General features: G+C 35.0%; 3 protein-coding genes and 1 pseudogene across 4 annotated transcripts; all 4 read left to right on the plus strand.

Annotated features, from left to right (window-relative positions):
• Positions 1-1,598: 1,598 nt before the first annotated feature.
• On the plus strand, positions 1,599-2,887 carry LOC116108562 (phosphoenolpyruvate carboxylase kinase 1-like). Its single transcript, XM_031394805.1, has 2 exons — positions 1,599-2,452; positions 2,726-2,887. The coding sequence occupies exons 1-2, from the start codon at positions 1,663-1,665 to the stop codon at positions 2,767-2,769; spliced, it is 834 nt and encodes a 277-aa protein (XP_031250665.1). The 5' UTR covers positions 1,599-1,662; the 3' UTR covers positions 2,770-2,887.
• Positions 2,888-5,188: 2,301 nt separating this feature from the next.
• LOC116108593 lies at positions 5,189-6,704 on the plus strand (annotated as a pseudogene).
• A 4,952-nt stretch (positions 6,705-11,656) lies between these two features.
• On the plus strand, positions 11,657-16,808 carry LOC116108546 (cryptochrome-1-like). 2 transcript variants are annotated; one of them, XM_031394795.1, is made up of 5 exons: positions 11,657-11,802; positions 12,148-12,927; positions 13,597-13,818; positions 14,551-15,257; positions 15,823-16,808. In XM_031394795.1, exons 2-5 carry the CDS (start codon positions 12,618-12,620, stop codon positions 16,507-16,509), a joined length of 1,926 nt encoding a protein of 641 aa, XP_031250655.1. In that variant the 5' UTR covers positions 11,657-11,802; positions 12,148-12,617; the 3' UTR covers positions 16,510-16,808. The 2 variants fall into 2 exon arrangements, with proteins under 2 accessions (XP_031250655.1, XP_031250647.1); XM_031394787.1 differs by having other exon boundaries at positions 11,660-11,802; positions 11,975-12,927.
• A 3,740-nt stretch (positions 16,809-20,548) lies between these two features.
• On the plus strand, positions 20,549-21,931 carry LOC116108613 (phosphoenolpyruvate carboxylase kinase 1-like). Its single transcript, XM_031394858.1, has 2 exons — positions 20,549-21,402; positions 21,676-21,931. The coding sequence occupies exons 1-2, from the start codon at positions 20,613-20,615 to the stop codon at positions 21,717-21,719; spliced, it is 834 nt and encodes a 277-aa protein (XP_031250718.1). The 5' UTR covers positions 20,549-20,612; the 3' UTR covers positions 21,720-21,931.
• Positions 21,932-22,273: the final 342 nt, after the last annotated feature.

Consider the following 22,273-nt stretch of genomic DNA (forward strand, 5'->3'; position numbering starts at 1 on the left):
CTCTTACTTTTTCAAAAAAAAACGTATCCAAAATAATAAAATTAGATATTTGTACTAATTTGGTGAGTGGTCCAAATCTTGAAAGCACTGAGCGGTCGCGATTGTTTTTTGCTTTTTACTTTTGTACGTTAGATTGTCCGGACTCAATAGCCGTATCATAGCCCCACTACCAAAATGATTCACAAATCTTTAACTAGCTCTTTGCTCCATTCAAAATTCAATTAAAAAACAAGAAAATCAATCTTTACAACTTATAAATTTCTTTTGGCTACTGATTTTCCAAGGCCTTTCGGTCTCAAATTATTCTTTAAAATTCACGTTCTTTGTCTGGATATCAATGATGGCTTTCTGGATTGCCAACCGTATCAATTTGGCCATTTCATTTTATTCGAGTGATTCAAGTGCGGGCAAAAAATCATGTCATGTTATTAAATAATTTATATAAGTTAGGGGTGGTTTGTTTGAGCTTATAAAAATTAATAAGTGTTTATAAGCATTTAAAATTTTAAACAATTACGTGTTTGATTAGAATACTTATAAGTGACTGATAAGTAATTGACGTGTTTAGTAAAATATGGTTTATAAGTATTATTTATTAAAAAAACTAAAAAGGTACTATATAAAACAAAGGTATACTATAATTTTAAAATTAAATAAAGATAATGTAATAATATACTTGGTTAAACTAGCTTATAAGCATAGTATTTATAAGCCAAAAAAAAAAAAAAATCTCTCCTCCCAACTTAATTTTTTGGGACTTAAAAGTTAACTTATAAGCTTAAAAAACTATAAATAACAGATCAATTTAAAAATTAGCTTATAGCAACAATGCTTATAAGTTAATTTTAGTTTATAAGCATTTGAATTTTAATCAATTACGTGTTTGATTAAGTACTTATAAGTAACTGATAAGTAGTTAACGTATTTAATAAAATATGACTTTAAGTATATTTTATTATAAATAAAAATGGTATTACATTAAATAAGGTTTTCTATAAAATTTTAAAATTAAATAAGATAATGTGATAATGGATTTGATCAACACTAATTCACAAAAAAAATAAAATAAAAAAAATAACATCTTTCCCCCCCCCCCCCCCCCCCCCCCTCCCCAATCTTTTCATTTTTTTTTTATTTTTTTATAACCTCATAAAATTTATATAAGGTAGAATAAGTTCTATCTAGAATATTCACGCGTAAAACGCAAGTGAAAATTTCAGCCAAGGAAGAAAAGCGTTTTCATCTCAACAGTGGCAACTACTGTAATTTCCACCTAAAACTTGGGCAAAGATGTTATAAATAAACGCTTCTTCAATCTTGTACGATACTCTATCGAAATACACCTGACCGACTTTCACGGAAGGACTGCAGCAGTACGGAGTCCACGTCTCAATTTCTTCTCTCACAAGTCACCTATCAACTAACATAACAATGGCAAACTCGTAATTCAAAAAACAACCGACCCTGTTTCAAATCTAACGGCTTTTTACCTCACCGTATCTCTATCTTCAACCGTTGGATCAAACACATGGTTTACGACCATTGGCCATATGTCAAAACCGAATATTCCGAAAACATTCTTTAAACCATCAGCTTAATAAAAAGTTAAAAACACCAAATCACAAGGCAAAACAAAAAAAAACACACTAATCAAGTTGACTCATGACCGAGGCGTTGAACAGAGACTACCAAGTTTGTGAAGAGATCGGCCGGGGACGATTCGGCACCGTTTTTAGGTGTACCTCACGAATCTCCGGCGAATCCTTCGCCGTCAAATCCATCGACAAGAGTTTAATCTCAGGCGACACGCTCGACTCCCAATGTCTCTTATCAGAGCCCAAAATCCTCCAGTTCCTTGCTCCAGATCATCACATCGTTCAAATCTTCGCCGTTTATGAAGACGATTATCACCTTCACATGGTTCTCGAACTCTGCGATTCACAAGATCTGTATCACCACTTAATGAACAAAGGCATTCTGTCAGAATCCGAGTCCAAATCTATAATCACTCAACTTCTTCAAGCCATTTCTCACATGCACAAGTTAGGGATTGTTCATCGCGATATAAAACCGGACAATATACTGTTTTCGTCCGGAAATGTTGTGAAAATTTCAGATTTTGGATCGGCTGAATTTTTTAACAACGAGAGCGAGGAGCTGATGAGAGGAGTGGTGGGGACACCGTACTACGTGGCGCCTGAGGTGGTGGCGGGAAGGGATTATAATGAGAAAGTGGATATATGGAGCGCCGGTGTTGTTTTGTACATAATGTTAGCGGGATTTCCGCCGTTTTACGGGGATACGGTTACGGAAACTTTCGAGGCCGTTTTGAGAGGGAATCTCCGGTTTCCGACTCAGGTGTTTCAGTCGGTTTCACCTATGGCTAAGGATTTGCTAAGGAAAATGCTTTGTAAGGAGGTTTCTAGACGATTCTCCGCCGAACAAGTGCTCCGTAAGTATACAAATTGCATTTTTGTTTTGTATAATGTGAAAATTGTAGGCTTCATTTATCACACTTTTCCTAATATTATTTTGGTTTTCTCAGTAAAGGTAAAACCCAAAAATTGCATTCTTTCAGTATTCTTAAAATCTTATTCGATTTTATTTATCTCATATGATATTAATAATTATCTTTCTCGTAAATATAATCCAATTTTATTACTCTACTGATTTATGTTTTACCTATTTTTTTTATTAACCGACTGATGAAGCAATAATTGTGCAGGACATCCATGGATAATAAGTGGCGGAGCGAATGATTTAACTTGAAGATATGGGAGAATACTAGGGCCATGTAAAAGTAAATATTAAGGTTTTGGTAGTGTATAAATTTAAAGTTTTGTAGAGTTTTTTGCCGGTTGGGAGTGCTTTGTTGATGTGTATTGTTGTGTTCAGATATGAATATGAATATAACATGTTTACGATGTGAGAGTTTTTTTATCGGAATTGGTAGTCTCTGGAATCTTATCCTAATGTATCCTATTTAGTTGGGCAATTGATTGCTTTTTATCACATTCAAAGATTCAATTATTTTTTCAGAGAATAGAGTCTTATTGGGCCACTAGGTACTAGTAGGTAAATAAAAAAAATTTTATGGGTAAACAGTTTATACAAACTAACGTTACACGTCATGTGACATACCACTTGACATTGGAGATCATATAATGTAGGGCGTGCTTATAAGCTATAAGCCCTAAAATTTGTTTGATTATTGAGTTTACAAAAAAAAAAAAAAAAGTGGAGGGAGGTATTTTTTATTTTATTTATTATTATTATTTTTTTTAAGCTTATAAGCTAGTTTGATTAAGTATATTATTACATTATCCTTATTTAATTTTAAAATTTTATATTATACTCTTATTTAATATAGTATATTTTTTAGTGATTTTATAATAAAATATATTTATAAGTCATATTTTACCAAACATGTCAACTATATATCAGTCACTTATAAGTATTTTAATTAAACACATAATTGCTTAAAATTTCAAATGTTTATAATTATTGCTTATAAGCTAATTTTTATAAGCTCAGATAAACACTTCTTAAGTTGAGCTTATAAACCAAAAAAATAAGTTAGGGGAAGATATTTTTTTTTATTTTTTTTTTATTTTTTGCTTATAAACACTCTACTTATAAGCTAGTTTGATAAAATATATTACCAAATTATCCTTATTTAATTTTAAAATTTTATAGTATACCCTTATTTAATGTAATACCATTTTTAGTCATTTTATAATAAAATATACTTATAAGTCACATTTTACCAAACATATCAACTACTTATCAATCATTTATAAATACTTTAACCAAACACACAATTGCTTAAAATTTCAAATGCTTATATAGCTTATAAGTACTTATAATCAAATTTGCTTAAATTTTTTAGCTTATAAGCATTTGAAATTTTAAGCAATTACGGGTTTAGTTAAAGTATTTATAAGTGATTGATAAGTAGTTGATGTGTTTGGTAAAATATGACTTATAAATATATTTTATTATAAAATGACTAAAAATACTACTATTTTAAACAAAGGTATATTATGAAATTTTAAAATTAAATAAGGATAATGTGGTAATATACTTGGTCAAACTAGCTTATAAGGAAAAAAAAAAAAAAAATTACCTCCCCCCAACTTATTATTTATTTTTCTTATAAACTCAAAAAAGTTATAAATAAATATATTAATTTAATTTTAGAGTTTATAAACTAATTCGATCAGCTAATAAATTTAAATAAACATCTTTTTAATATTATACTAATATTATATGAGTCTTTATGTTACGTGATATTCACGTGATGTATTACGTTAATTTATATTAATTTTCTTTGTATAAAAGTTTATACCAATAATTTTACCCAAATTTTATTGGTAGGTTTGGTTTTAGACTTTAGTGCGGGGTGGTGGTGGTGGTGGTGGTGGTGGTGGTGGTGGTGGAGTCAGTGGAGTGTTATTGAGTGAAAGAGACGAGCTCGCTGCCACAAAATACGTCTTGGGCATGTGGCACTTGAATGAAACTCATGAAAGTGTTACCAAGGAGAGTGATCCAGAACTTTCAAATTAATTTGAGGCTCTTCTTAATTTTGTTTTTTCAAACCTTTTCTATCTACAAGTGCAATCATCATTAATATTTTGGGCCCACAAAGCGAAGAACTTTGATGACAGTTGATCTCTCAAAAGACTTATCAAATCCCAATATTTGTCTGCTTATTAGAAAAACATTGCACGCAATTTCAGGAAAAAGAAAAAGGAGAGCTGGTGATCATCTCCTATAGTCCTATGATAAAGATAAAGATGTATTATATGCACCTTGAAAGCAGGCTCACTATGCTTTACGTATGAAATAATGATAACAATGCAAGATATGTGCATAAATCTATTTATCTATTTCTGTCAAGGTTAGCAAGAAGTTAATTGTAAGCACATGCTTGATATATAATGGAACATATCCGAACAAGCAGAATGAATAATGAGAAGTTTTCAGCTTGTTCTATGAATTGCACAAAAATAAATAGCAACATCATGGTCCTGGTCTTAATCTGAGATAACTTGCCCCACTAAACTGTAAACTTACACAAGTGCAAAATGAGGACATGCATGTGTTTGCACAAATATGTTCATGCCTGTGCAGAACAGGGAGAATGAATTGGCCCATTGGCTACAAATGTGTGCATGGAAAATTATATATGGAGGTCAGTAAGAATGAGTAGTTGAGAAGTTTTTTCTTGTTTAGACAGGAACAGTTGAGAAATGTTCTGTTGAGAGTTGGGTCTTGAAAATGAATCTGAAAAATCCAGTAATGCCTTATTAGGAAGAGGATGGTCTCCTGGTTGGAGCAATGCTGACAAAGTTCTGACTGAGTTTGTTGATCAGCACCTCCTCCACTATTCAAAGAACAGGCAAGTTTGGAGGAATGCCACTTCCTTTTGTCTCCATCTTCATTTTGGAGAGCTAATGGTGAGGAAAGTTTTCCACTGTGTGCGAATGAAGCAGTACTATGGACAAAAGAAGGAACTTAGAAGGGAAAGACAGCGTGGTCCTTTTTCTTCGGGCCATGGGGCTTAGGGAATACTCCCGTTATCTTTGTTTTAACTTTCCATTCACTCATGAGAGATCATTGTTGAGGCTTTTGAAATATTTTCCTTGGCATGCTGACCTGGGCAATTTTAAGGCTTGGAGACAGGGTCGGACTGGTTACCCATTGGTGGATGCTGGAATGAGGGAGCTTTGGGCGACGGTTGGATACACAACAAATAAGAGTGATTGTTTCAAGTTTTGCTGTGAAGTTTCTGCTTCTCCCGTGGAGATGGGGAATGAAATATTCTGGGACACGCTTTGGATGCGGATTTGGAAAGTGATTACTTGGTTGGCAGTATATCTCTGGCAGCTTACCAGATGCCATGAACACTGAACGATTAGATAACCCAGAGTATGTCAGATTTGATTTTTTACTGATGATTGAGAAGAATTAGTGGTATCTGATGCGGTTCTCTGAGTTTTGAACAATGTGTCAAAAATCTAAGTCAAGAATTTAAGTTTAGTATCCTAACCCATATGTAAATTGAGGTCCTGTTCTATTGTCATCACTATTGATCTCAGTGGCTAATTTTTTCCTTACCATATATCATATGAACATGTGAGATTTGCATGGATATGCTGATCCAATCTACATGAAATGTTGAAATACCCCCAACTGAACTAGAAATAGGAGAAAGAACTTGAGTGAATGCTAAAATGTTTATGATGTTTGAATAATATCTTTGAAAACTCCCCTTGCATATATGGAATTCACTAGTTGCTGAAAGAAATAAATGCATTTATGATCTACAAGTCTGGATATCTCTTTTCGTGGAATGGAGTCATTTTAGCTGATGATATTGAGAGCTTAAATTTTATTAACTGAGACAGTTGTTTTAAGTTCTGTGCTTGTACCTCATTATTTTGAATTTTTTGGGAGTCAGATTCAGGTCCAAATTTGACCCAGAAGGTGAGTATGTGAGACACTGGCTGCCTGAGCAGCTAGAATGCCGACTGAATGGATCCATCATCCTGGGACGCACCCGTTACTGTTCTTAAAGCTGCTGGGATTGAGTTGGATTAAACTATCCGAAACCCATGAGACTTAGACTTAGCGAGAGAACTTTACCAAGCTATTCAAAATGTGGGAAATGGAAGCTGCAGCCAGGGCACAAACTAAAGTGAGACAAATGAAGTTTTATCGATAATTCTGATTGTATTCAAACTCTGCCATCAAAAGTTCCACAAGGGAAAAGACTCCTTTTCCTACTATTTCATCTAATGATCAGAGGGTGCCCTCATTTCAATTGGCAAGAATGTCCCCTTGTAGGAAGAGACCAAAAGATGTGAGAAGAAAGGCCATACCAAAATGAAATGCCTAATCACAACAAGAAAGCTGGAACGAAGGGATGAAGATTTGTGCTCCACAGCTGATCTTCAGCACTAAGACAGAGCACAAGCAACATTCTTTTTCTGTTCCCCAGTCTTGTTCTTCATCAGAAGTCAGCCTTCACGGAGTATGAGTCTTTGAGCTCAAGCGACCATGGCTAGCACAAATTGACATGGAACAGATTTCAGGCAAAGAGGTAAGTAATCACAGTTACTTTGCCATTTTAAATTTTAGGTTTCCCAGAATTTTCAAATTCTTTTCGTACAGGACTGCAAAACTTGAGTCCATTGTCTTCTAGTGATCCTACTACATGACATTAAGCTAACCAGAGGGCCTGGAACTCATCAAAGGTAAGATTTTCACATATTCGACTCTTTTGATTATGTATGTATGTAAAATCTAATGAACCTAAAATAGTTCAAAGATGTAGAAAGCGCTGTCTTGATGTTCCAAGTTTCAAATGAAAAGGAACTTTTTATTGTAAATAAGTAAATGGCTCAATTGCAGCTGGATTTTGCTGAAACCTCATCCTACTAAAATATATTACTCTAGAGAAAACGAAGCGCCTTTTGGATGCTTTCTCTACTGTTTTGGTTGAACATCACTAGAATTCAGCATCGAAACAACATTTGTTTAAGTATTTTTGCACTATCCTATCTAAAATACATTTGTTTCTTATTCTGAAAATTTATTCTATTTTATTTAATTATTTTTAAACCTCCTAGGTTTGTTAGTTTAACTAAACACTCTCCTAAAAAAGTTTAGAAATTGACAAAAAAACCCTATCCACCCACATTTGCAGATTTCAATTATCACCACCAACGTGGTGGAATCTGGTAGAACGTCACACTACCACTACCTGGCCAAGTAGTGGCTTCGATCTACCTTTTTTGTGGCTAGATCTACCGTCAATCTTGTCGAAAAGGCTAGATCTTTGGCCGTCGTTGATGATCAAAGGCGGCCAAATCCACAGTGATCTGGTTGAAAATGTCATATCATGCAGGACCGCTAAATCCAGTCGATCGTGTGCAATACGGCACTTCGACCACCTTGGCAATGGTGGCATTATCGGTATTTATGGTGGGTGTTGAGAGTGTTTTTGTTAATTTCAATGTTTTATTAATAGATGTTTAGTAAATTACAAATTTAGAAGGTATTTTTGTTAATTTTTAAACTTACTGTCGTAATAACTACACACTCTTACTTTTTTAAAATCCAACCAAAATAATAAACAAACACACCCAAACTTACCTACTCTGTCTGTCTTGAGTCAAATTGTTTAAACAAAACTTGTAAGGAGTAGAGAGGTGGAGATAATTATTGTGATTATAATTTTGGATTAATTAGAATGATGTATGGTTTAAAACAAAGCCGCCCCAGGTTACAACATATATCACATGACACATGCTGTCAATTGTGCTGCAATTATTAAATAATAACAGGTCATATAAATAATATAGTACTATAATTGAATGACTCATCATCAAACTTATTCGATTCTATTTGTTTAATTAATCGATATTTGTTCTTTCCAAAATCAACTGTCTTAGAGAAATCAATAGGATTTGAAATTGTTTTTGCAACCTTAAATTTCCAAGAAGCCAAACCAATTGAATTTGTTTGTATGTGGATCACTTATTTGTTTCTTGCTCTTGCTTTGGTTATGAATGAGAAAGTAACCCACCAAAACTCCATAGAATCCGATAACAAAAATTCTAACACAAAAGATACAGTTGGAACACCCTTAATATAAACCACACTTTGGGTTAAATTCAAAAGAACCGTAACCAAAAAATTAGCGTGCTTTGTTTCAGTATTTTTGCATTATCTATCCTATTCTATTCAAATACAATTTGTTTTTCATTTTTATATTTTATTCAATTATTTTTAAGCCCTATAGGTTTGTTATTTAACTAAACACCCCCAAAAAAATTTAGAAATTGACAAAAACACCCTCACTCATCCATATTTGTCAAATTCGCCACCACCACCCGACAGGTGGTCGAAATCTGGTATATGACACACTACCGGCTATATTGGTTAGTAGTGCACGACTAGCATTTTTCAGTCAAACTACCGTGGATCTGGCCAGAAATGTCAAATCTACGGCACAGATCTGGTCGTTGACAGCGATCTTTGGCCGTAGCTAATCGTCAACAAAGACCATATCTTTAGCTGTCGTTGAGTACCAAGGTCAGATCTACCGTAGTTTGATATTTCTGACCACATCTATGGAATCTAACTAGAAAATGTCATATTGGTGCACAATCAACCAATTCAGTCGATCATGTGTCGATATGACGACTCCAGTCACCTCTGACGATGGTAACCAGTTGTCGATAATTAATGGTGGATGTGAGTATTTTTGTTAATTTTTAATGTTTTTATTATAGGAGTGTTTAGTAAATTAATAAACTTAGGAGAGTATTTTATAAATTTTTAAATCTTACTTATCTCTTACTTTTTCAAAAAAAACGTATCCAATAATAAAATTAGATATTTGTACTATTTGGTGAGTGTTCCAAATCTTGAAAGCACTGAGCGGTCGCGTTGTTTTTTGCTTTTACTTTTGTACGTTATATTGGTCCGACAATATCCGTATCATAGCCCCACTACCAAATGATTCACAAATCTTTAACACTCTTTGCTCCATTCAAATTCATTAAAAACACGAAATCAATCTTTACAACTTATAAATTTCTTTGGCTACTGATTTTCCAAGGCCTTTCGGTCTCAATTATTCTTTAAAATTCACGTTCTTTGTCTGGATATCATGATGGCTTTCTGGATTCCAACCGTATCATGTCCATTTCATTTTATTCGAGTGATCAAGTGCGGGCAAAAATCATGTCATGTTTTAATAATTTATATAAGTTAGGGGTGGTTTGTTTGGCTTATAAAATTAATAGTGTTATAAGCATTTAAAATTTAACAATTACGTTTTGATTAGATAACTTATAGTGACGGATAAGTATACGTGTTTGTAAAATATGGTTTTAAGTATTTTATTATAAAATAACTAAAGGGTACTATATTAAACAAAGGTATACTATGAATTTTAAAATTAATAAAGATAATGAATAATTACTTGGTTAAACTAGCTTATAAGCATAGTATTTATAAGCCAAAAAAAAAAAAAAATCTCTCTCCCAACTTAATTTTTTTGGACTTAAAAGTTAACTTATAACTTAAAAAAACTATAAATAACAGATCAATTTAGAAATTAGCTTATAAGCAACAGTGCTTAAGTTAATTTTAGTTTATAACATTTGAAATTTATCAATTACGTGTTTGATTAAAGTACTTATAAGTAACTGATAAGTATTTAACGTATTTAATAAAATATGACTTATAAGTATATTTTATTATAAAATAATTAAAAATGGTATTACATTAAATAAGGTTTTACTATAAATTTTAATTAAAATTAAATAAGATATTTGATAATGGATTGATCAAACTAATTCACAAGAAAAAATAAAATAAAATAAATAAAATATACTCCCCCCCCCCCACCCCCCCCCCCCCTCCCAATCTTTTCATTTTTTTTTATTTTTTTATAACCTCAAAAGTTATAACAAACATCTTTAAGTTCTGGTCTTCTAGAATATTCACGCGTAAAACGCAAGTGAAAATTTCCGCGAAGGAAGAAAAACGTTTTCATCTCACAGTGGCAACTACTGTAATTTCCACCTAAAACTTGGGCAAAGATGTTATAAATAACGCTTCTTCAATCTTGTACGATACTCCTATCGAAATACACCTGACCGACTTTCACGGAAGGACTGCAGCAGTACGGAGTCCACGTCTCAATTTCTGCTCTCATAAGTCACCTATCACTAACATACAATGGCAAACTCGTAATTCAAAGAACAACCGACCCTGTTTCAAATCTAACGGCTTTTTACCTCACCGTATCTCTATCTTCAACCGTTGGATCAAACACATGGTTTACGACCATTGGCCATATGTCAAAACCGAATATTCCGAAAACATTCTTTAACCACAGGCTTAATAAAAAGTTAAAAACACCAAATCACAAGGCAAAACAAAAAAAACACACTAATCAAGTTGACTCATGACCGAGGCGTTGAACAGAACTACCAAGTTTGTGAAGAGATCGGCCGGGGACGATTCGCACCGTGTTTAGTGTTACCTCACGAATCTCCGGCGAATCCTTCGCCGTCAAATCCATCGACAAGAGTTTAATCTCAGCGACACGCTCGACTCCCATGTCTCTTATCAGAGCCCAAAATCCTCCAGTTCCTCGCTCCAGATCTCACATCGTTCAAATCTTCGACGTCTATGAAGACGATTATCACCTTCACATGGTTCTCGAACTCTGCGATTCACAAGATCTGTATCACCACTTAATGACACAGGCATTCTGTCAGAATCCGAGTCCAAATCATAATCACTCAACTTCTTCAAGCCATTTCTCACATGCACAAGTTAGGATTGTTCATCGCGATATAAACCGGACAATATACTGTTTTCGTCCGGAAATGTTGTGAAAATTTCAGATTTGGATCGGCTGAATTTTTTAACAACGAGAGCGAGGACTGATGAGAGGAGTGGTGGGGACACCGTACTACGTGGCGCCTGAGTGGTGGCGGGAAGGGATTATAATGAGAAAGTGGTATATGGAGCGCCGGTGTTGTTTTGTACATAATTTAGCGGGATTTCCGCCGTTTTACGGGGATACGGTCGAAACTTTCGAGGCCGTTTGAGATGGTTCATTAAAACACAATCCCACTTCAATTATTTCTAATGCTTTTCACTATATATACACCACTGTTACTGTAGATCATCTAAATAAATTTACACAATCAACGTTTACACCAAACTTGAGTAATTTTCTTTTGTGGGGTTGCTTTGGTTATAGCGAAGTAGGTAAGATTGCTCCATTTAGCTAGTCAATATTATAACTGTTTAACCTTTCCCTTTGATTTTCTGTATTCGTTTTAGATTTAGATTTTATATTTATTTAGTAATCTAGTTGTACATGTTTGTGGATAACATTCTTTGATGTGAATTATTAAGGAATTATTTTGGTGTGTTTCAGATCCATTTTCTCTGCTCACATGAAGTCTGATCTTGTAGTTGTATATAGAATTTTCAGTTGAAGACTGCATGAGTCGTGTTGGGAGTTTTTAAGAAGTTGTTTGTTTGTTTGGGTTGCTTCTTCTTGTAGAAGTTTTTGATTCTGTGGTTGCTGATAGTGAATTTCAATATCAGGGTCTATGAGTTGGAGATATTTCGGATTGGTCAGACATGTACGGAAGGTTTGATTGAATTTAGATTTAGGTTGGATATCTTTGATACAAAGAGTAGCATCGAAGTGGAGGCACAGCTTCATAGGCTCGCTGTTTCAGACTTTATTGGCTACAACTAATTTTGACTGCCAAAGCTTTCTGGGGGATTTTCAATTTGGTAGTTTTGGCGTTTTTGGTGACGACCGGATGAATTTCTGGTGATACAAGTATGCATCTTTTGGTCTTTTAGGAAAATCTCAGGTTGCAAAGTTCCTCTTTTGGTTACTTTGTGTTCTTGAACTGAACAGGATAAAGTTGTTGCGTTGAAGATGTTACTAGTGATTTCCTTGTTGATATTCACACTTCTGGACTGAAAGAAACACGTGTTGAAATTACTGAGTGTTGCACGATCTAGTACTTTTTTTTTTCAGTGGAAGATCTGAGTCACTCAACATGGATAGCAATAGGACCATAGTATGGTTTAGAAGGGACCTTAGGATTGAGGACAATCCTGCATTAGCAGCTGCTGCAAGGGATGGTAGTGTCTTTCCTCTCTATATATGGTGCCCTAAAGAAGAAGGACAATTCTACCCCGGTCGAGTATCAAGGTGGTGGCTAAAGCAGTCTCTTTCCCACTTGGGGCAATCCCTAAAATCTCTTGGGGCTGAACTTGTGTTGATCAAAACCCAGAGTACTCTTGCTGCTCTTTTGGAGTGTATCAATGCGGTAAAGGCGACAAAAGTAGTATTCAACCATCTTTACGGTATGTTCTAGACAGTTTAACCAAGTTTTATTCTTATGAACTTTGTTTATTAAATATTTAGTTATCATATTTAACTCTGATTTTTTTTATGTAATATGCTGTTCTGTTTTTCATAATTCTACTAATTTCAGTCAAATTGAACCATAATGACTGTTGTTGAATCGAAAATCCTTATAGTTGTTAGTAAGAAGATCATGAACTGTTGTAATTGAAGCTTCTGGGGGATAATTTGCCATAGAAATTCTCTTTCACTCTATGAAGGAAAGGATCGTTTGTTTTGATATTTATAGTCATGATCTTATAGTTTGTATGGTTGTGCCAATGTTTAGTAAAAAATGAAAAATTAAAGCTTTGAGTTAAATCAATTACTGATATGTATGCGTGTGATATAGCCTACATGATGCCTCCATTATGAAGCAAAAGCAGATAGAACTATGTCCCAAGATTCTCAAAATTTATGCTGGAGCAATATCATCTTTGCAGAACAACCCTTCTAGTTAGTTGGAGTTCAGCTCTGTATTGGATCTTGAAGGAATGGCCTATTCCTTAATGGGTTACATGTTTGGGTTGATATTTTCTGGAGTTTGTTCTTTTCAAAATCTAATTAGATATTTTGATTGTTGATATTTTTGTCTTTTTTTTTAATCTTTGTTCTTTTTTTTATCCCAGATCCTGTCTCGCTTGTTCGTGACCACAGCATCAAAGAAAAACTATTGGAGCTTGGAATTTCAGTACAGAGCTATAATGGTGATTTGTTGTATGAACCTTGGGAAATATATGATGAAAGAGGGAATGCTTTTACAACTTTTGATGCCTATTGGGACAAATGTTTGCACATGCAAACAGAACCTGTTTCAGTTCTTCCTCCATGGCGTTTAGTGCCAGCGGCAGGTAAATATAAATAGTATGTAAGGTATTTTAATCTGGTTCTTAGTAACAAAATCCACTGTTTATTTGGGGCTAGTTTACCTTCATGCTAGTTAAAGGGACAGATTTCTTTTGTTTGTACAATATATTTGGTGTACCATTATGGATGTATGTTTTATGCCTAGTATTATATCTTACCCAAGAAGTTATATGTATGGGTTTATTTGTATGTATGTTTGTTTGTTTAGTTTAGTTTGTATAATATACTTGGTGGCCACAATATGATCCTTGTCTTTGGCTCAGAGCCTCAAAATTTAACCTGGCCCTGGAAATCGTATGCTTAAGTATTATGAAGTAACAATGCAAGATATGTGCATAAATCTATTTATCTATTTCTGTCAAGGTTAGCAAGAATGAGTTAATGTGAAGCACATGCTTGAATATATAATGGAAACATATCCGAACAAGCAGAATGAATAATGGAGAAGTTTTCAGCTTGTTCTATGAATTGCACAAAAATAAAATAGCAACATCATGGTCCTGGTCTTAATCTGAGATAACTTGCCCCACTAAACTGTAAACTTACACAAGTGCAAAATGAAGGACATGCATGTATGTTTGCACAAATATGTTCATGCCTGTGCAGAACAGGGAGAATGAATTGGGCCAATTGGCTACAAATGTGTGCATGCGAAAATTATATATGGAGGTCAGTAAGAATGAGTAGTTGAGAAGTTTTTTCTTTGTTTATGACAGGAACAGTTGAGAAATGTTCTGTTGAGGAGTTGGGTCTTGAAAATGAATCTGAAAAATCCAGTAATGCCTTATTAGGAAGAGGATGGTCTCCTGGTTGGAGCAATGCTGACAAAGCTCTGACTGAGTTTGTTGATCAGCACCTCCTCCACTATTCAAAGAACAGGCATAAGGTTGGAGGGAATGCCACTTCTCTTTTGTCTCCATATCTTCATTTTGGAGAGCTAAGTGTGAGGAAAGTTTTCCACTGTGTGCGAATGAAGCAGATACTATGGACAAAAGAAGCGAACTTAGAAGGGAAAGACAGCGTGGTCCTTTTTCTTCGGGCCATGGGGCTTAGGGAATACTCCCGTTATCTTTGTTTTAACTTTCCATTCACTCATGAGAGATCATTGTTGAGCAGTTTGAAATATTTTCCTTGGCATGCTGACCTGGGCAATTTTAAGGCTTGGAGACAGGGTCGGACTGGTTACCCATTGGTGGATGCTGGAATGAGGGAGCTTTGGGCGACAGGTTGGATACACAACAGAATAAGAGTGATTGTTTCAAGTTTTGCTGTGAAGTTTCTGCTTCTCCCGTGGAGATGGGGAATGAAATATTTCTGGGACACGCTTTTGGATGCGGATTTGGAAAGTGATATCCTTGGTTGGCAGTATATCTCTGGCAGCTTACCAGATGGCCATGAACTTGAACGATTAGATAACCCAGAGGTATGTCAGATTTGATCTTTTACTGATGATTATGCAGAAGAATTAGTGGTAATCTGATGCGGTTCTCTGAGTTTTGAACAATGGTGTCAAAAATCTAAGTCAAGAATTTAAGTCTTAGTATCCTAACCCATATGTAAATTGAGGTACATGTTTCTATTGTCATCACTATTGATCTCAGTGGCTAATTTTTTCCTTACCATATATCATATGAACATGTGTTATGACATTATGCATATTGATATAGCTGATCCAATCTACATGAAATGTTGAAATACCCCCCAACATTGGAACTAGAAATAGGAGAAAGAACTTGAGTGAATGCTAAAAATGTTTATGATGTTTGAAATAATATCTTTGAAAACTCCCCCTTGCATAATATGGAATTCACTAGTTGCTGAAAGAAAATAAAATGCATTTATGATCGTACAGAGTCTGGATATCTCTCGTTTCGTGGAATGGAGTCATTTTAGCTGATGATATTGAGAGCTTAAATTTTATTAACTGAGACAGTTGTTTTAAGAGTCTTGTGCTTGTACCTCATTATTTTGAATTTTTTGGGAGTCAGATTCAAGGGTCCAAATTTGACCCAGAAGGTGAGTATGTGAGACACTGGCTGCCTGAGCTAGCTAGAATGCCGACTGAATGGATCCATCATCCTTGGGACGCACCCGTTACTGTTCTTAAAGCTGCTGGGATTGAGTTGGGATTAAACTATCCGAAACCCATGATAGACTTAGACTTAGCGAGAGAACGTTTAACCCAAGCAATATTCAAAATGTGGGAAATGGAAGCTGCAGCCAGGGCTACAAACTCAAGTGAGACAAATGAAGTTGTTATCGATAATTCTGATTGTATTCAAACTTCTGCCATTCAAAAAGTTGCCACAAGGGAAAAGACTCCTTGTCCTACTATTTCATCTAATGATCAGAGGGTGCCCTCATTTCAAATTGGCAAGAATAGTCCGCCTTGTAGGAAGAGACCAAAAGATGTGGAAGAAGAAAGGCCATACCAAAATGAAATGCCTAATCACAACAAGAAAGCTGGGAACGCAAGAGCGGATGAAGATTTGTGCTCCACAGCTGAATCTTCAGCAGCTAAGAAGCAGAGCACAAGCAACATTTCTTTTTCTGTTCCCCAGTCTTGTTCTTCATCAGAAGTCAAGCCTTCACCGGAGTATGAGTCTTCTGAGCTCAAGCGACCATGGCTAGCACAAATTGACATGGAACAGAGTTCAGGCAAAGGAGGTAAGTAATCACAGTTACTTTGCCATTTTAAATTTTAGGTTTCCCAGAATTTTCAAATTCTTTATCGTACATGGGAAGCTGCAAAACTTGAGTCCATTGGTCTTCTAGTGATCCTACTACATGACATTAAGACTAACCAGAGGGCCTGGAATCTCATCAAAGGTAAGATTTTCAACATATTCGACTCGTTTTGATTTAATGTATGTATGTAAAATCTAATGAAACCTAAAATAGTTCAAAGATGTAGACAAGCGCTGTCTTGATGTTACCAAGTTTCAAATTGAAAAGGAACTTTTTATTGTAAATAAGTGGAAATCGGCTCAATTGCAGCTGGATTTTGCTGAAACCTCATCCCACTATAAATATAATTACTCTAGAGAACAACGAAGCGCCTTTTGGATGCTTTCTCTACTGTTTTGGTTGAACATCACTAGAATTCAGCATCCGAACACAATTTGTTTAAGTATTTTTGCATTAACCTATTCAAAATATACATTTGTTTTCCCATTCTGAAAATATTGTTCTATTTTATTTAATTATTTTTAAACCTCCTAGGTTTGTTAGTTTAACTAAACACCCTCCCAAAAAAAGTTTTAGAAATTGACAGAAAATAACCCTATCCACTCACATTTGCCAGATTTCGACCATCACCACCGGTAGGTGGTTGGAATCTGATATAATGGTGCACTATCACTGGATCTAATCTGACCAATAGTGCATTGATCTAACCTTTTTTGGTTAAATCTACCGTGAATTTGATCGAAAAATGCTAGATCTTTGGCCGTAACTAGTTGTCAACGACGGTCATATCTTTGGCTGTCGTTGATGATCAAATGCGGCCAAATCTACGGTGAATCTGGCTAGAAAATGTCATATCAATACACTACCAGTCAAATCCAGTCGATCGTATGTCAATACAGCGACTCCGATCACCCTTTGGCAATGGTGGCAAGCTGCAGGTATTTAATAGGTGGATGAGAGTGTTTTTGTTAATTTTCAATGTTTTATTACATGAGTGTTTAGTAAATTAACAAACTTAGGAATGTATTTTTGTTAATTTTCAAATCTTATCTCGTAATAACTACCAAACTCTTATTTTTTCAAAAATCCAACCAAAATAATAAACAAACACACCCAAACTTACCTACTCTGTCTGTCTTGAGTCAAATTTGTTTAAACAAAACTTGTAAGGAGTAGAGAGGTGGAGATAATTATTGTGATTATAATTTTGGATTAATTAGAATGATGTATTGTTTAAAACAAAGCTGCCCAAGGTTACAACATTATTAAATCTACTGATATTTTCCATCCATGATCGACATAATAAGAGACGAGGTCATATAAATAAATATAGTACTATAATTGAATGACTCATCATCAAACTTATTCGATTCTATTTGTTTAATTAAATCAGATATTTGTTCATTCAACCAAAATCAACTGTCTTAGAGAGATCAATATAACAAGAGACGGATTTGAAATTGTTTTTGCTAACCTTAAATTTCCAAGAAGCCAAACCAGATTGAATTTGTTTGTATGTGGATCACTTAATTTGTTTCTTGCTCTTGCTTTGGTTATGAATGAGAAACGTAACCACCCAAAACTCCATAGAATCTATGAAGCAAGTTGGTGATATAAACAAGATATGAAACTAAATCGTTTCCCCATCCAAAAGGCCAGACAAAAATTCTAACACAAAAGATACTGTTGGACCATCGTTATAATATAAAACCAGACTTTGGGTTAAATTCAAAAGAACTGTAACTGGAAAATTAGGGTGCGTTTGTTTCAATATTTTTGCACTATTCTACAAAAAATACATATTTGTTTTCCTATTCTGAAAATTCTATTATATTCTATTTAATTATTTTTAAACTCCCTAGGTTTGTTAATTTAACTAAACACTCTCAAAAAAAGTTTAAAAGTTGACAAAAACACCCTCACCCACCCACATTCACCAAATTCTGGCCACCACTGCCGATAGGTGGTCGGAATCTAGTATAATGGCACACCACCGGCTAGATCTGGCTGGTAGTGTGTCAATCTAGCATTTTCTGGCCAAACCAAAAAAGGCCAAATCTACAGCCAAAGATCTGGCCGTTGACAGACAGATCTTTGGCCGTAGCTAGTCATCAATGACAGTCATATCTTTGGCCGTCGTTGACGACCAAAGGCCAGATCTAACCGTAGATTTGACATTTTTTGATCAGATCTACGGTGGATCTGACTGGAAAATGTCATATCGGCGTACGACTAGCCAGATTCAGGTGATCATGTGCCGATATGGCGACTCCGAACACCCTTCGACGATGATAGCCAACTGTCGGTATTTAATGGGTGAGTGTGAGTTTTTTCTGCTAATTTTCAATGTTTTATTATATGAGTATTTAGTAAATTAACAAACCTAAGGGGGTGTATTATTAGTTTTTAAATCTTACCCAACTCTTACTTTTTTGAAAAATTTTATCCAAAATAATAAAATTAAGGCTCCGTTTGGTTAACTTTTTTACACTTTTTAGAAAATTTTTTGAAAAAAAGTTAAAAAAAGTTGAATTGGGCGGGTATTACGATGTAGGATTTGGAAATAAATAAAAATATCCCCTGTATTTGTTTATTTACTAAACACCCCTATAATAAAATATTAAAAGTTAACAAAAACACCTCCAACCCACCCATTAAATATGGACAGTCGACCACCACCGTCGGAGGGTGGCCGGAGTCGTCGTATCTGCGCATGACCGGCTGGATCTTGCCGGTCGTGCGTCGATATAGTCTTTTTTGGTCAGATCTAACCATATTTTCTAGTCAACGACGGCCAAAGATACGGTTGTCATTGATGGTCAACGACGACCATGTGTTGGCCATCGTTGACGACCTGCTACGGCCAAAGATCTGGCCTTTTTCGGTCATATCCATCGTGAATCTGGTCAGAAAAGACTAGATCGGTACACTACCGGTCAGATTCAGCCGATAGTGCGGTATTATACTAGATTCTGGTCATTTTCCGACGGTGGTAGCCAGAATCTGGTAAATATAGGTTGTTAGGGTTTTTTTATAATTTTTTAAAAAATATTTAGAGGTTTTTAATTAAATTAATAAATTTAAGGAGTTTAAAAAAAACTGAATAATATTTTGAGTTTTTATAATTATACTATTTAATTTTATTGGGAATACTAATAGTAGTACTTTCATAAGGGAACCAAAGGGAGCCTAAATATCTGTATTAATTTGATGAGCGGTCCAAATCTTGAAAGCACTGAGCGGTGGCGATTGTTTTCTGCTTTTTACTTTTGTACGTTAGATTGTCCGGACTCCATAGCCGTGTCATAGCCCCACTACCAAAATGATTCACAAATCTTTAACTGGCTCTTTGCTTCATTCAAAAGTCAATTAAAAAAAAGAAAATCAATCTTTACAACTTATAAATTTCTTTTGGCTACTGATTTTCCAAGGCCTTTCGGTCTCAAATTATTCTTTAAAATTCACGTTCTTTGTCTGGATATCAATGATGGCTTTCTGGATTGCCTACCGTATAAATTTGGCCATTTCATTTTATTCGAGTGATTCTAGTGCGGGCAAAAAATCATGTCATGTTATTAAATAATTTATATAAGGTAGAATAAGTTCTATCTAGAATATTCACGCGTAAAACGCAAGTGAAAATTTCAGCCAAGGAAGAAAAGCGTTTTCATCTCAACAGTGGCAACTACTGTAATTTCCACCTAAAACTTGGGCAAAGATGTTATAATTAAACGCTTCTTTAATCTTGTACGATACTCTATCGAAATACACCTGACCGACTTTCACGGAAGGACTGCAGCAGTACGGAGTCCACGTCTCAATTTCTTCTCTCACAAGTCACCTATCAACTAACATAACAATGGCAAACTCGTAATTCAAAAAACAACCGACCCTGTTTCAAATCTAACGGCTTTTTACCTCACCGTATCTCTATCTTCAACCGTTGGATCAAACACATGGTTTACGACCATTGGCCATATGTCAAAACCGAATATTCCGAAAACATTCTTTAAACCATCAGCTTAATAAAAAGTTAAAAACACCAAATCACAAGGCAAAACAAAAAAAAACACACTAATCAAGTTGACTCATGACCGAGGCGTTGAACAGAGACTACCAAGTTTGTGAAGAGATCGGCCGGGGACGATTCGGCACCGTTTTTAGGTGTACCTCACGAATCTCCGGCGAATCCTTCGCCGTCAAATCCATCGACAAGAGTTTAATCTCAGGCGACACGCTCGACTCCCAATGTCTCTTATCAGAGCCCAAAATCCTCCAGTTCCTTGCTCCAGATCATCACATCGTTCAAATCTTCGCCGTTTATGAAGACGATTATCACCTTCACATGGTTCTCGAACTCTGCGATTCACAAGATCTGTATCACCACTTAATGAACAAAGGCATTCTGTCAGAATCCGAGTCCAAATCTATAATCACTCAACTTCTTCAAGCCATTTCTCACATGCACAAGTTAGGGATTGTTCATCGCGATATAAAACCGGACAATATACTGTTTTCGTCCGGAAATGTTGTGAAAATTTCAGATTTTGGATCGGCTGAATTTTTTAACAACGAGAGCGAGGAGCTGATGAGAGGAGTGGTGGGGACACCGTACTACGTGGCGCCTGAGGTGGTGGCGGGAAGGGATTATAATGAGAAAGTGGATATATGGAGCGCCGGTGTTGTTTTGTACATAATGTTAGCGGGATTTCCGCCGTTTTACGGGGATACGGTTACGGAAACTTTCGAGGCCGTTTTGAGAGGGAATCTCCGGTTTCCGACTCAGGTGTTTCAGTCGGTTTCACCTATGGCTAAGGATTTGCTAAGGAAAATGCTTTGTAAGGAGGTTTCTAGACGATTCTCCGCCGAACAAGTGCTCCGTAAGTATACAAATTGCATTTTTGTTTTGTATAATGTGAAAATTGTAGGCTTCATTTATCACACTTTTCCTAATATTATTTTGGTTTTCTCAGTAAAGGTAAAACCCAAAAATTGCATTCTTTCAGTATTCTTAAAATCTTATTCGATTTTATTTATCTCATATGATATTAATAATTATCTTTCTCGTAAATATAATCCAATTTTATTACTCTACTGATTTATGTTTTACCTATTTTTTTTATTAACCGACTGATGAAGCAATAATTGTGCAGGACATCCATGGATAATAAGTGGCGGAGCGAATGATTTAACTTGAAGATATGGGAGAATACTAGGGCCATGTAAAAGTAAATATTAAGGTTTTGGTAGTGTATAAATTTAAAGTTCTGTAGAGTTTTTTGCCGGTTGGGAGTGCTTTGTTGATGTGTATTGTTGTGTTCAGATATGAATATGAATATAACACGTTTGCGGTGTTGAAGTTTTTTTTATTGGAATTGGTAGTCTCCGGAATCTTATCCTAATGTATCCTATTTAGTTGGGCAATTGATTGCTTTTTATCACATTCAAAGATTCAATGATTTTTCTGGAGAATAGAGTCTTATTGGGCCATTAGGCACTAGGTAAATAAAATAAATTTTATGGGCAAAGAGTTTATACAAATTAACGTTAGACGTCATATGACAATACCACTTGACATGGAAGACCATATAATTTAGGGTGTTTGTCTAAACTTATAAAAATTAATTTATAAATAATAAGTATTTATAAGTTAAAATTAACTATTTTGTCAGAGTTATGAAAATTAGTTTATAAGTAATTAGTGTTTATAAATTTTAAGTAATTATGTGTTTGGTTAAAGTATTTATAAGT

Source organism: Pistacia vera, unplaced genomic scaffold (genome assembly GCF_008641045.1).
Source record: "Pistacia vera cultivar Batoury unplaced genomic scaffold, PisVer_v2 Contig1179, whole genome shotgun sequence".
NCBI classification, from domain to species: Eukaryota; Viridiplantae; Streptophyta; class Magnoliopsida; order Sapindales; family Anacardiaceae; genus Pistacia; species Pistacia vera.

Bases quoted from the DNA above. Each gene is read 5' to 3' on its own strand.
- LOC116108562 (XM_031394805.1), top strand. From the start codon at position 1,663: ATGACCGAGGCGTTGAACAGAGACTACCAAGTTTGTGAAGAGATCGGC. The intron at 2,453-2,725 runs GTAAGTATACAA...ATAATTGTGCAG, and splicing joins CTCCGCCGAACAAGTGCTCC to GACATCCATGGATAATAAGT.
- LOC116108613 (XM_031394858.1), top strand. From the start codon at position 20,613: ATGACCGAGGCGTTGAACAGAGACTACCAAGTTTGTGAAGAGATCGGC. The intron at 21,403-21,675 runs GTAAGTATACAA...ATAATTGTGCAG, and splicing joins CTCCGCCGAACAAGTGCTCC to GACATCCATGGATAATAAGT.
- LOC116108546 (XM_031394795.1), top strand. From the start codon at position 12,618: ATGGATAGCAATAGGACCATAGTATGGTTTAGAAGGGACCTTAGGATT. The intron at 12,928-13,596 runs GTATGTTCTAGA...TTTTTATCCCAG, and splicing joins AGTATTCAACCATCTTTACG to ATCCTGTCTCGCTTGTTCGT. The intron at 15,258-15,822 runs GTATGTCAGATT...TTTGGGAGTCAG, and splicing joins AACGATTAGATAACCCAGAG to ATTCAAGGGTCCAAATTTGA.